Raw genomic sequence first — 14882 nt, 5'->3', positions numbered from 1 at the left:
TCTTGACACACTTGGCACCTACTACCATACCCCATTTCAAAGGCACTTCAATATTTTGTCTTGCCCATTCACCCTCTGACTGGCACACATACACAATCCATGTCTCAATTGTCTCAAGGCTTAAAAATCCTTATTTAACCTGTCTCCTCCCCTTCATCTACACTGAATGAAGTGGATTTAACAGGTGGCATCAATAAGGGAGCTTTCCCCTGGATCCACCTGGTCAGTCTATGTTATGGAAAGAGCAGGAGTTCATCATGTTTTTCACACTCAAGTGTAGTTGTAATTTCGTCACTATCGTAAGTTATGAATTCCTCCTTAGATTCAAATAACGATGATTATGTAAGAAATGTTCATAATGTTTTTTACTGTCATCAAATCACTGCTGGACATATGGAACTGTGGTTTCTGTCAAACTCATCTGACAAAAAATGTATGATTTAGTCATATTTGTTGTTTATATGACAACTTTAACACCTCAGTGAATTATGTGTTGTAACCTCTCTGATCCTCAGAGATTGATGTAACTACTGATATTGTTTTAACCTTGTATGGATCATATCATCTAATCATGTGTATTGATGATCAATTCATAACAGGTAAGCAACAGTGACTCACTACCTCATGGTTATGTAACAGGGTAGGAGTCCATTTCAATTCAGTCAAGTCCATTTGGAGAGCAATTAGAAAAAATGGAATTGAAATTTCAGTTGACATCCTGAACTGACTGAATGGAAATGGAATTGACCCCAACTATTCTGCAACATTTCTGTAACAGTTGAGGCAGCCCTGTGGATACAGACTGATCCAAAGCACTTATTGTGGAGATATATGCCCCAAAGACTGTTGTGTAGCCCACATCCAGTACATATTGTGATGTGATGGACTCCCGTTTTTGTTCAAAAATAAAACCTTGTGTATGTATGTTTTTTCAGTGCTGTGGTTGTATTATACAATCAAGTGTTCCTCCAAAGCAGAAGTCTTAACGTCTCAAAAGAGCACTGGTATCTGTTTTATTGTTTTCCTGTTGGCCTGTTCAATTCATTCATTGTATTCAATTCATTCATTGTATTCAATTCATTCATTGTATTCAAAGCCATTTTTTTTGTTACATCAATCATGGTTTGTCTGAGATATTCAAAAGGTTTATTTGACTGAAATAATAAAGCCTGTTGCTAACCTCTTCTTTTGGTCTGGTTGATCTTTCAGGGATGTGACTCATTCCACAGAGGGCCGCGTTTCTGTTTGGCTCCTCGTACTTGATTGATGAATTAAGGTCACTAATTAGTAAAGAACTCCCCTCACTTGGTTGTCTGGGTCTTAGTTGGAAGGAAAACCAAAACATGCCCTCCATGGAATGAGTTTGAACATTGACCTGATTTAAACAGTGAGAGTAGTTCAGACTGAGAAAATAAACCGTTAGTACTCATGATAGCTCCTAGAGGGCGCTATAGGATAAAAAGCAGAGGTCTACGAGCTATCCATCATTTCTGTTTATTTATTTTTCAAGTGTTCCCTCTGAGTAATTAATATAAGGTAACTATCATGGCATAAAAAAGTGATCCCAAACTTGTACACTGTGGGAAAAAAACAGCACAACAGCCTCAAATGGTTAGCATTGACCAGGAGGTTTAACATGTTAAATCTGCATTCATCGAAGCACAACACTGCAGAAGCTCAGTGCATAAATAAGATAATTAATCACACAATATGACACACAATGAGTAAAAGGTTTAAAAGAAACCTTCCTCAGAGGTTGTGCTTACACTAAAATGTTGTGGTTGTGACACGTAATACTTTTGGAACACTCACTGAGTATAAGAGCTAAGCAAAGGCATTGTACAACATCCAATCAAACAGGATTTTAAAAAGTACAACAGCTACAAACTCACAATAATACCAAACACTACAAGACAACGTGAGATGCCAAAATCTACAGTTCGGTTTTCCAGCTATATGTAGATAGATATTTTGATCATGTAAAAGCCTTTTTCAAGCTATTGTTTAAGTTATTCTACCATAACTAACCAGGGCCTGTATCAGATTACAGGATAGGTGGGTGGTCAGTGGTGTTGTTGTAGGATAATGTCACATCTCCTTACACCTCTATGGCTGTCGTGGGGGTGTGGCGTTTCTTAACAGGAGAGTCTGGCTCAGACTCAATAAAGACGTCGTCTTCTATTTTTTCTTCAATGGGCTTCATCGTTTTGGATGTCTTGGAGGCAGGAGATTTTTCTGGGGAAAAGGACACACCGGTTAGCGTGGGAATAGAGGTGTGTGTGTTTTTTTTATCTAACTGTGTGTGTGTTTTCAAATGGCCACAGACGAACACACCCTAAAGGTGACACAAACAAGGTTATCATAGGTCACAAATTCCACAAGCCTTCATTCTGACTCATATGATAATACTTTAAAAACAAAACAGAATCACAACCACACATTTGACAGAATACACAGATAGACCCTAATTTCACATAGTGTGTGTTTGTGTTGGAGACAGGGGGAAGACAGTGTGAAGTTAAATCAACATGGTAAGAAAACAAAATCATTCTGAATCCTTTTCCAGACATATCCCTCACATTTGCAATTCAACCCCTACATTTGATATGGAAATTGCAACAGGATAATGTAGAAGCTATTGGGGTTAAAGTATGTCTTGTATGTCTAAATACTGAACATGTTCCAGTAGGAGCTGTACAGCAGCACTATTACTACAAGATGGATGATATGAATGAATGATGTCCTACTCTTAAACACTGAACTTTGAAGATGTTAAAACGACAAAACCAGGTTACCAGGGATCACTCGTTTTAGAACAGGCAACATAGTGCAGAGCTGTAGGGTTAAATATTCAGGGTTGGGTTTGATGGAATGAACTAGCCTGAGTCCCAGATCTGTTTCAACTGTCTTGCCAACTCCTATGGCATTGTCACGTCAAATGATAGTTGACAAGACAGCACAAACGGATCTGGGACTCAGGCATTAGGAAGGTGAATTTGAGGGCAGGGGGAGGGAGAGAAAAGAGATAGTCTTACACCCCCTTCAGGGCAAGGTGTGATCTGAGAGAGTGGGTTGATTCACAGCTAGAGGAGGAGGAGGAGGTGGAGGAGGAGGGGACAGGAGAAACAATGTCAGAGAATAACTAACTAGAACACAACACCTAGTAAACAATGTTGTCAGATTGGAGCTAAACCCCGAATAAACCAGGATTTAGTGTCTGTTAACATCACACACCAGAGAGGATATGAGGGCTAAACGATGAAGACGGACTCAACCGCGGATACCCATAATGCCTCATGATTTAAGTAAATTAAGGGACTGTTTAACAGCTACTATTGACCTGGCAAAGATCCACCGTGAATCAAAACTTGTCACTATTAAAAGGTAGCATGATAGTGTCAGTCCTTTTCAGACTCAATAGCTAATCAGGTTGTTGGATACTGACAGATGGGCCAATAGTATCACAGCTTGATGGGAGGTGGTGAAACTTACGATGTGAAGAGCCACTGGAGCCTCCACGGTGGATCTGGTTCAGGATGTCATCGGTGTCACTGGTGCTGCCCATGCTGTTCCTCATCTGCATCATAGAGACCTGGGAGCACAGGCTGGGCTGACGCTCCATCTTCTTCGCTGCCTGTTCATGTAAACATTGTCATCGTTATCGTCATCATCGGTGTCACCACCACCATCATCATCATAATTATGTTATTTCTGCCTCCAGCTGTACCCTGGACAGCATATGTGAATTGATTGCTCTCCATCTATCTTCAGAGCTCGTGCTGTTAGGTGACCTGAACTGGGACATGCCCCAGCCATCCTACAATCTAAACTTGATGCCCTCAATCTCACACAAATTATCAATGAACCTACCAGGTACAACCCCAAATCCGTAAGCACAGGCACCCTCATAGATATCATCCTAACCAACCTGCCCTCCAAATACACCTCTGCTTTCTAATCAACCTGGCCCGGGTATCCTGGAAGGATATTGACCTCATTCCGTCAGTAGAGGATGCTTGGTTATTCTTTAAAAGTACTTTCCTCACCATCTTGTATAAGCATGCCCCATTCAAAAAATGTACAACCAGGAACAGATATAGCCCTTGCTTCACTCCAGACCTGACTGCCCTTGACCAGCACAAAAACATCCTGTGGCGTACTCCATTAGCATCGAATAGCCCCCGCGATATGCAACTTTTTAGTGACGTTAGCAACCAATATACACAGACAGTTAGGAAAGCAAAGGCTAGCTTTTTCAAACAGAAATTTAAATCCTGTAGCACAAACTCCAAAAGTTCTGGGACACTGTAAAGTCCATGGAGATTAAGAGCACCTCCTCCCAGCTGCCCACTGCACTGGCTAGGAGGCTAGGAAACACTGTCACCACTGATAAATCCACGATAATTGAGAATTTCAATAAGCATTTCTCTACGGCTGGCCATGCTTTCCACCTGGCTACCCCTACCATGGTCAACAGCCCTGCACCCCCCACAGCAACTTGCCCAAGCCTCCCCATTTCTCCTTCACCCAAATCCAGATAGCTGATGTTCTGAAAGAGCTGCAAAATCTGGACCCCTACAAATCAGCCGGGCTAGACAATCTGGACCCTCTGTTTCTAAAATGATCTGCCGAAATTGTTGCAACCCCTATTACTAGCCTGTTCAACCTCTCTTTCAAATCGTCTGAGATCCCCAACGATTGGAAAGATGCCACGGTCATCCACCTCTTCAAAGGGGGAGACACTCTAGACCAAAACTGCTACAGAGCTATATCTATCCTACCCTGCCTTCCTAAGGTCTTCAAAAGCCAAGTTAAACAGATCACCGACCATTTAGAATCCCATCGTACCTTCTCCGCTATGCAATCTGGTTTCAGAGCTGGTCAAGGGTGCACCTCAGCCACGCTCAAGGTCCTAAACGATATCATAACTGCCATCGATAAGAGACGATACTGTGCAGCTGTATTCATCGACCTGGCCAAGGCTTTTGCCTCTGTCAATCACCACATTCTTATCGGCAAACTCAACAGCCTTGGTTTCTCAAATGATTGCCTCGCCTGGTTCACCAACTACTTCTCAGACAGAGTTCAGTGTGTCAAATCGGAGGGCCTGTTGTCCGGATCTCTGGCAGTCTCTATGGGGGTGCCACAGGGTTCAATTCTCGTGCCGACTCTCTTCTCTGTATACATCAATGATGTCGCTCTTGCTGCTGGTGATTCTCTGATCCACCTCTATGCAGACGACACCATTCTGCATACATCTGGCCCTTCTTTGGACACTGTGTTGACTAACCTCCAGACGAGTTTCAATGCCATACAACTCTCCTTCCGTGGCCTCCAACTGCTCTTAAATACAAGTCAAACTAAATGCATGCTCTTCAAACGATCCCTGCCCGCACCTGCCTGTCCAGCATCACTACTCCGGACGGTTCTGACTTAGAATATGTGGACAACTACAAATACCTAGGTGTCTGGTTAGACTGTAAACTCTCCTTCCAGACTCACAGTAAGCATCTCCAATCCAAAAATGTAATTGTGAATCTGCTTCCTATTTTGCAACAAATCATCCTTCACTCATTCTGTCAAACATACCCTCATAAAACTGACTACCTTACCGAACCCGGACTTCGGCGATGTCATTTACAAAATAGCCTCCAACACTCTACTCAGCAAATTGGGTGCAGTCTATCACAGTGCCATCCGTTTTGTCACCAAAGCCCCTCACTTGGCTGGCCCTCACTTCATATTCGTCACCAAACCCACTGGCTCCAGGTCATCTACAAGTCTTTGCTAGGTAAATCCCCGCCTTATCTCAGCTCACTGGTCACCATAGCAGTACCCACATGTAGCACACGCTCCAGCAGATATATTTCACTGGTCACCCCCAAAGCCAATTCCTCCTTTGTCCACCTTTCCTTCCAGTTCTCTGCTGCCAATGACTGGAACGAACTGCAAAAATCACTGAAGCTGGAGTCTTATATCTCCCTCACTAACTTTAAGCACCAGCTGTCAGAGCAGCTCACAGATCACCTGTACATAGCCCATCTGTAAATAGCCCATCCAACTACCTCATCCCCATACTGTTATTTATTTATTTTGCTCCTTTGCACCCCAGTATCTCTACTTGCACATTAATCTTCTGCACATCTATCACTCCAGTGTTTAATTGCTATATTGTAATTATTTCGCCACTATGGCCTATTTATTGCCTTATCCTACCTCATTTTCACACACTGTATATAGACTGTGTCACACTGCTTTGCTTTATCTTGGCCAGGTCGCAGTTGTAAATGAGAACTTGTTCTCAACTGGCCTACCTGGTTAAATAAAGGTGAAAAAAAGTATTATAATAATAATTGAATCTAAGGAGACAATTCTTAATTTAGGAAGGTTAATGACCAAATCACAATTACACTGTGTACAAAGTGTACAAAACATGATGAACTCCTGCTCTTTCCATAACATAGACTGACCAGGTGGATCCAGGGGAAAGCTATGATCCCTTATTGATGTCACCTGTTAAATCCACTTCAATCATTGTAGATGAAGGGGATACAGGTTAAAGAAGGGTTTTTAAGACTTGAGACAGTTGAGACATGGATTGTGTATGTGTGCCAGTCAGAGGGTGAATGGACAAGACAAAATATTTAAGTACCTTTGAACAAGGTATGGTGCCAGGTTCACTGGTGTGAAGAATTGTAACGCTACTGGGTTTTTCACACTCAACAGTTTCCCATATGTATCAAGAATGGTCCACCACCCAAAGGACATCCAGCCAACTTGACACAACAGTGGGAAGCATTGGAGTCAACATGGGCCAGCATCCCTGTGGAACGCTTTCGACACCTTCTAGAGTCCATGCCCCGACAAATTGAGGCTATTCTGAAGGCAAAGGGGGGTGCAACGCAACATTAGGAAGGTGTTCCTAATGTTTTGTACATTCTGTGTATGTTTGTAGAAAATAGAAACTACAGTGTCTCAGTTTCTGAACAGTGACTAAACCCACCTTGTCACTGAGAGTGGGGTCGTTGAGCGAGTACAGCTTGTTGGTGATGTCTTTGCCAATGAGGTACCTGAACACCTCGTTTAGGAAGGAGTCAGACTCCAGGAAGTAGGTGAGCCTCTCTCTGGACCAACACAGGAATTTACAATTCTCCTCCGCCATGATGGTCACCTGTAAATTAATCACAGGTTGATACCATGACAGGTTGTCATGGTATCAAACCTGCCCTATCATGACCTAATCATGCCAACAGTACTTGTGTTGTTTGGTCTACCCAGTATGGATACACTATGAACTGGAATATGGGTAAGTGGTAAAATGGGTTATATATATATAAAAGAAATGTTTAAAAAAATACAATGAATAAATAAATGGTACATTCAATAATCTGAGTGTCTAGTTACCTGGAATTTTTCTCCTCTGTTCATCTGGGTTGATCTGAACTCAGGGGAGTCGATGAAGGCGTTGGTGTAGATGTTATGGAGGAAATGACCTCGATATGACACCTTCATTCTGTTACACAAAAACGTATAGTCAACATGGATGACCATGGACGGATCAAATCCACACAGATAATGTTAAACCTTATTTTCTCAAACACCATTCATGGAAAATCGGGGATGGAATGACATGGTAGATAGTTGACAGGGAGATGTCTCAGAGTGATACCTACTTTCCTTTAAGGAGGATACTGAGGCGCTCATCCACGGAGGTCTTGTCCTCGGCAGCATACACCTGTCCCTTCTTCAGGCTCTGGATGGTGCAGAATTGGCCCGTCAGTCTCTGGAACAGGGCCTCGCGCACATGAAGGGGCTCAAACATCCGCTTGTACACTGACTTCAGCTCCCTGTCAATCTTAATCTGACAGAAGACACAGCACGGTTACAGCTCATTGTCTGTAGCTGGTAGAGGGGAATATAAATATTATGATGGATGATTGACGTGACTTGAGCTAGGCTCCTGATTCAGAGTGGATAACCACAGGGCGTATCATAAAGGACCAGGCATTAAGTATATTTTAGGGTCTTTAAGACAATGTCACCACAGCAGCCAATATAAAGTGAGGGCCACCTAGTTCCACTCATCCTTGATATTGAATTGATAGGACATAATTCACTCATGTATGTCATTCAGTGTTAGTAGGTGGAGGGAGGAGTGGAGACATGGGAGTGAAGAGGACAGCAATATAGATGTATAGATAACTTCCTTCCTCGTTATGAGGAGAGGTGGTCAGGTATGTGAAGGCCCCCTACACACTGAAAGTCCCCTGGTGGCAGCAGTGCATTTGAAAGACCTGCATCTCATTTAGGTAGAGAGAGACAGAGTGGCCCCAACGCCAGAGGGATGTGACTGGCTATCTCACCGCTGAGAGACACAATGGAAAACTCATCTCCAAAAGTCCTCATCAAAATAACTGTTCCAGGCAACTTATACCTACTCTAAGCTGTATGTATGTACGGTATACAAATGGACCACAGTCTGCCTCTAACTGGACTGTGTTGGGTTGGGGCAGAACTCACAGGTCTGCGTTTGTAGACCAGGTAGAAGAAGTGCATGAAGTTGACCAGCAGGAAGACCACGTTCCACACCATAACATCCAGGTTACACCGGTACAGCGTTGCCCAGGTGATGAACAGACAGCTTCCTGTCAGGGACAGGGAGTAATAAAGCACACTTGAGTTATTATTGGTTGAATTATATCCTCATATTGCCCTATAGCGGTACATTTTTAAACTAGCTTGAAAAAACTCCAGTAGGCAGCTGTACTACCACCAACATAGTGGTCACGATATGATATCATTCCACTCTGCTCAATCCCTTTCCCAGCTGTACTACCACCAACATACTGTAGTGGTCATAATACAATATCATTCCACTCTACTCAGTGTCTTTCCCAATTGTACTACCACCAACATGGTGGTCACAATATGATATCATTCCACTCTGCTCAGTCCCTTTCCCAGCTGTACTACCACCAACATAGTGGTCATATTATATGAATATCATTCCACTCTGCTCAGTCCCTTTCCCAGTTGTACTACCACCAACATACTGTAGTGGTCACGATATGATATCATTCCACTCTACTCAGTGTCTTTCCCAGTTGTACTACCACCAACATACTGTAGTGGTCACGATATGATATCATTCCACTCTACTCAGTCCCTTTCCCAGTTGTACTTCCACCAACATAGTGGTCACTATATGATATCATCCCACTCTACTCAGTCCCTTTCCCAGCTGTACTACCACAGCAACTCCCCCTTCTCCAGGAAGTATGGACCCGTTCACTCACTATAGTGTTTGTATCATATTTCTAACAGCAATTCAATGCATATGAATCCTTGAGAGGGAGTGAATGAGTGGATACTTTGAAGAGAAGGGAGAGATACTGTGGTGGTAGAGCTGGTAATGAAACTGAAAAGTGTGTAATGAAATCGTTTCATGACCACCGAGTTGGACTGTAATCTGGGCCAGCAGAGGCCAGTATGGACCCACCTGTCATCAGCATGAGGCGCAGCAGGATCATGTGCAGGGTCAGGGTGGTGGGGATGACCAGGCCCAGGAGGAGAGACAGGTTACCCAGGTGGAAGAGCAAGTGGTGGGCCTCCTCCCACTCCTCACAGGAGGTTATGTTGGGCTCCATGGTGGTCATCACCAGACCTCCACCTCCAGCCCCGGGTACAGACCCAGGGACTGCCGACCGCAGGGGGGCCAGGGTGGTGTAGAACAGGCTACTGGTCATCTCTGGAGAGGAAGACATCCTGATCCTCACCTAGAAAGAGGTGGGGAGGGTGTTGTGGTTGTTTATGTACTGCTTATGAATGGGGTATGTAGAGGTTATGAATGTATTATTATGTTGGTACCTTTCAAGTTAAGTGTTACAGTGTTGATGGTAGAATCAGCAGATTTTTGCAGTTGAAATTTCAATTCACACTGCTGCCGTTCTCATAGTGTACATCAGTTTGTCACAATCTCAATATCCTCAGGTTTCAACAGATTTTCATAACAGATTACTGTATTTCAAAATGTTTTCTTTGATGTACTTATGCATTAGAATAACTTTTTAGATGCTTATAGGCCTACTGACACTGTCAACATAATACTTGATTCATCAACTAACATATGTAATACTGTAAATAGCCTGGGAATTCACCACACCGATCATACAGCACTGGAGTGATATTGAAAGGTTTCACTTTAAGGGAAAATATCAACCTCAACTGGGTTTTGAGCGGATCTCCCGAATAACGCGCGACAATATTTGATATAGATTGTGAAATGGAAATGGAAAAAGTGCGAAATGAGTCGGCTACAATTCTCTGCTTGTAGAAAATTAACGGGACGCACCGGCAGACGTCTTAAGAAATAGCGGTAACTTTCCTTTCACCACTCAGTCAGAGTAAGATAACAGAAAATTGGAGATGTAACTTACCAATCTGACAACAATCGATCAAAGGCGTCGCTGGAGAGGATAATGAATAGAAAACAATGGACACGTAATGAGGAGCTATAAATGTATGTCCTCGCGAGCTGGGGGACTGCACAATGTGAGTCGCGCATTCCAGTGAACTGACAGGCATTGACTAAAATGGGCAAGGCGAGGGGACAGCAGTCAACACTACCCCGCCGCTGCGCACCAGCATAGTCCGGGCACGCCAACAGGGGGAGGTAAAACGTCCCTTTAACTGAAAATATAGCCTAGCAGCCAGCAACTCCGAGAAAATAATATTATGAAGCCCGTCGAGTGAACCGTGTTATGTGTTTCGAGATGTTGGTCAACCTAATTGAACAGTGCCCCTTCCCCCTCCAGAGGTGACATGAGCTGAGTGATGAGGTTGACAAGAGCAGGTATTAATGAGATCAGCACCAAGGTCAGCGCCATGGTCAGCGCGAGAAAGTGATTGACACTCACCTGTTGGCTGCTCGACAGAAATTCACGCTCCCGGAGGAAAATGTTGTAGGCTTCATGAAAGTTATTCGAGATACAAAACGTATAGGGTTACATTGCATTGTTAATAATTAATTACGATTAAACACAAATATCGACCAAAAAAACTCAGTAAGGAAATTGAATACAGTCTCAATTTAAGACAGACAGATAGTAAAGTGCACTATAAAACATAAGCAGAAATCAGGGGTAACATTTCGCTGGTATTTTGATGCAGAGAAAATCTCTCTCTCTCTCACACACACACATACACACACATACGCGCGCCTATTGCATTATGTATGGTAAACCAAGTGGAGGGTTACTTGATGTGCTACAATGTATTCTATGCTGATGCGTAAATTACATAGCTTATGCCCTATCTATAGCCTAAGCACTTGAGGATAACAAACAGACAAAAACAACATCCATTAATGAAAAACAAACATTAAAGAGTTCCGTTCCAGTCACGAGACAGTCTCTTTCGGTGCTGTTATAGTTATAGGGACACGGGCACGGTGTCCATGGTCATATTGCGCTGGGACTCGTAGGAACGCATCTGTCCGGTCTAATTCAGGCAACGGGGGCACGTGACAGTAGGTGGGTAACCGGAGATCATATCGGAACCCGCGGCTGTCGAACGCCTTGTCGTTGAGGGAGTACAGCTTGTCCGCGATGTCATTCCGCACCACGAGCGCAAAGACCTTGGCGATGTAGCGGTGTTTGGCGAAGAGTAGGTACAGTTTCTTACGTCTCCAAGAAACGTACCTACAGCAATTATCTGCACGCAGGGTCACCTGGGAAAGAAAACACTAACGCTTATACACTGTGTATACCAAACATTAATAACACCTTAATATTGAGCTGCACCCACACAGGGATGTTGGCCAATATTGACTCCAATGCTTCCCACAGTTGTGTCAAGTTGGCTAGATGTCTTTTGGGTGTTGGACCATTATTGATACACACGGGAAACAGTTAAGCGTGAAAAACCCAGCAGCATTGCAGTTCTTGACACAACCCGGTGCGCCGGGCACCTACTACCATACCCCATTTCAAAGGCACTTCAATCTTCTGTCTTTCCCATTCACCCTCTGAATGGCACACATACACAATCCACGTCTCAATTGTCTCAAGGCTTAAAAATCATTATTTAACCTGTCTCCTCCCCTTCATCTACACTGATTGAAGTGGATTTAACAAGTGACTTCAAGAGGGGGATCATACAGTAGCTTTCACCTGGATTGGCCTGGTCAGTCTATGTCATGGAAAGAGCAGGTGTTCTTAATGTTTTGTATACTCAGTGTATATGCCAGACACATTAGCCCAAAGTAGCATTATTCGATCAGTTTACTATTTACCTGGAAAAGTCCCTCCTCTGACGGCCGGAGAGAGTCCCATTCAGGTGAATCGAGAAACTGGAAAGGATATATGTCATGTAAAAACTCTCCATTTACTGTCACACGAATTCTGTAAAAAAAAAAAAAAAAAAGTGGGACATTAGGCGATTTTATATGACATAACATCAAATACAGTTGTATAAAATGTCAAAGTGAAGTTCAGATGCACCTGCCGGACAGAAGAACGGACAGCTTATCAATTGCAGTCTTGCCCTCCATGGCAAAACAGTGGTCTTTCTCTATAGTGTGGATGTCCCCTTCACAACAGGCGACTATCTTGCCGAAGTGGGTGAGCGACACCCCCAGCTTTTTGAACAGGTAGCTGTACAGATCTTGAAACTCCTTTTCGAAAGTAACGTTCCTCAGTCGGTAGGCGACAAGCACAACTTGAACTGCACATACCCCAAAGAGAGCGAAATTCCACAAAAAGGTGTCAGTGGTGCACGCGTCCGACCATGACCAAATGGTTGTGCAGAAGAAACCGAGCGTCAGAAAGGTAAACAAGTAGAGGAGCCCATAGAACCCGCTCCCTCCCATGAACCCCAAAACAAGGAAGATACTGGTGAGGTGGAAGATGGCAACCTCGGATCCCCCCTTCCATTCTTCGCATAGCGGGTGCACGACAGCCGCGGTTAAGTTTTTAGGAGGTGGGAAAAATTCTGGCACCTCCATTGTCGCGCGTGGGGAGCACGTCACTTTTTCGAAAACAGAGAGGTGGTAAGAGCAAACTAATAAGTGAAACGTCACGGAGACTTCCACCCTAACATTTAATCGCCCTAAGTTTTGATGATATCACCTCTTAAAATATGACCCGGGTATCGGGACGGGGGTGGCTAAGGAGCCTACTGCTCCGCTTGGTCCTGACATCCAACTGATTAAAGCTCTATCGGGCTCAACCAAACCATATCTTCTATGCACATGACGTATAGGATATATCCAATAATTGAAATGCGATATTGAGATATAAGATGTACGGATATCAAATTACCCATTCAACAAATTACAGCCTGAGCAAATGGCATTACACAACACCACCAAGTAGGCCTAACATGTTTACCTTTCAATGCAAATCTCAGATCATTCTCAAACTCACGAAACATATACTGTGATGATGGGGTTATGAATTTGCCTGATCAAGAGAAGATTGTGATGATGAATGACAAGCCTCCAAGGTCTCTGACAGAAGGTGGTCTCCAACAACTCAGTAGGGCTGTAACACTTCCACTACTTGTTATAGGTGTAAAGGTGAGTAGGGTGGATAAAAAAGCTCAACTTTAATAAGAGGTTGTGTATGTGTGTCTGTGTGTGTATCTGTGTGTCTTTTCCACTCCTTGATCTCTCTGTTTTTTTCAGACCAGGACATCATAAATCACAGTGGTAGACTAGCAGTAGGGAGGCAGGGAGGCAGCAGTGATCTATCTGGGCTAAAAGAACCCACTGCAGTTTCCCCTGGTGAGCTGCTGCCTACCTGACCAGACAGTCAAGGTGACATTGAGAATCACAGAGCTGCAGAGGACTGAAAACTCAGGAAGTGTGAAATATTTAGGACATGCTGCAATCACATGCAGAGATCCCCTGGGTCCAAATCCTTCAGTATGTCAGACAGACAGAGAGAGCTAGATACATCCTCTGTGTTTGTGTCAGTGCTCTCTGTGTTTGTATGAGTGCTTTCTCTCTTTCTCTCTCTCTCTCATTTGCTCTCTCTCTCAGCCCTCTACCTCTGTCTCACTCAGTCCCCCTCTCTCTCTCTGAGGAATTCTTGCCCTCTTTTCAAACTGAAGGTTACCACAGCTGTCTATGGGAGATGGGAAAGAGTAAGGGACAGTCTGAAGGTATGTAGTGGTGGAATCGGACCCTGGCTTCAGCTGTTGTGAGTGACTTGTTGCTAGGAGTGGTTATCCCCTTTCCCACACTCCAGTCTAAGGTTAACATTGTGGTTGCACCACGGGCTGCTCAGAACACTAGACATACACACTCACCAACACACTACCCTGGTTATCAAACTCAATCTCATTATAAAAGAGGGGCAACTCATTTTAAGTGTTGGTACATTTTAGGCGACATAGTCAATGTTCATATTGTAGAGCAAATATTGGAGCAGTGTTGATCCCCCGGGACACACTCCAGTCTGAGATGAACATAACCTGTACTTAAGCAGTACAACATTAGAGGTGTTGCTGTGCACCGGACCAATTCAAGCACTGTGGGTACGTGAGTGTGCAACTACATTTAAACAACCTGTCTATAAATAGGACTATACCCTCCACACTCCAGTGTGTGAGTGTGTGTGTGTGTGTGTAAGTTCAGGTTTGGCAAATGGTGGACCTTCTCCCTCATTAACTTAGAGAGAGATGGTCTTAATTGGGCCATGGCATTAAACAACCTTGGCAGAGAAGTATCTATCCCTTAGGTCTTCATCTGTCCGAGAGAGAGATAGAGAGGGAAAGAGAGAAACAGAGAGAGAGAGAGAGAGAGAGAGAGAGAGAGAGAGAGAGAGAGAGAGAGAGAGAGAGAGAGAGAGAGAGAGAGAGAGAGAGAGAGAAAGAAAGAG

At 43.7% G+C, this 14882-nt stretch overlaps 2 protein-coding genes across 4 annotated transcripts; both read right to left on the bottom strand.

Annotated features, from left to right (window-relative positions):
* Nucleotides 1-994: 994 nt before the first annotated feature.
* LOC109886884 (blood vessel epicardial substance-like) lies at nt 995-13108 on the bottom strand. 3 transcript variants are annotated; one of them, XM_031787375.1, is made up of 9 exons: nt 12501-13108; nt 12293-12401; nt 9500-11728; nt 8521-8645; nt 7674-7861; nt 7405-7513; nt 7004-7171; nt 3493-3634; nt 1000-2235 (listed from the first exon to the last, which is right to left on the bottom strand). In XM_031787375.1, exons 3-9 carry the CDS (start codon nt 9762-9764, stop codon nt 2099-2101), a joined length of 1134 nt encoding a protein of 377 aa, XP_031643235.1. In that variant the 5' UTR covers nt 9765-11728; nt 12293-12401; nt 12501-13108; the 3' UTR covers nt 1000-2098. The 3 variants fall into 3 exon arrangements, with proteins under 3 accessions (XP_031643244.1, XP_031643235.1, XP_031643252.1); XM_031787384.1 differs by lacking the exons at nt 12293-12401; nt 12501-13108 and having other exon boundaries at nt 995-2235; nt 9500-9776; nt 10437-10594; XM_031787392.1 differs by lacking the exons at nt 1000-2235; nt 12293-12401; nt 12501-13108 and adding an exon at nt 3036-3083 and having other exon boundaries at nt 9500-9776; nt 10437-10544.
* Nucleotides 995-13188, bottom strand: LOC109907493 (popeye domain-containing protein 3). Its single transcript, XM_031787403.1, has 9 exons — nt 12501-13188; nt 12293-12401; nt 9500-11728; nt 8521-8645; nt 7674-7861; nt 7405-7513; nt 7004-7171; nt 3493-3634; nt 995-2235 (listed from the first exon to the last, which is right to left on the bottom strand). Exons 1-3 carry the CDS (start codon nt 13001-13003, stop codon nt 11399-11401), a joined length of 942 nt encoding a protein of 313 aa, XP_031643263.1. The 5' UTR covers nt 13004-13188; the 3' UTR covers nt 995-2235; nt 3493-3634; nt 7004-7171; nt 7405-7513; nt 7674-7861; nt 8521-8645; nt 9500-11398.
* Nucleotides 13189-14882: the final 1694 nt, after the last annotated feature.

Source organism: Oncorhynchus kisutch, linkage group LG2, assembly GCF_002021735.2.
Source record: "Oncorhynchus kisutch isolate 150728-3 linkage group LG2, Okis_V2, whole genome shotgun sequence".
Taxonomy (NCBI): domain Eukaryota; kingdom Metazoa; phylum Chordata; class Actinopteri; order Salmoniformes; family Salmonidae; genus Oncorhynchus; species Oncorhynchus kisutch.
Note: the sequence above shows the minus strand (reverse complement) of the source record. Positions and strands in the feature narration are given on the sequence as shown.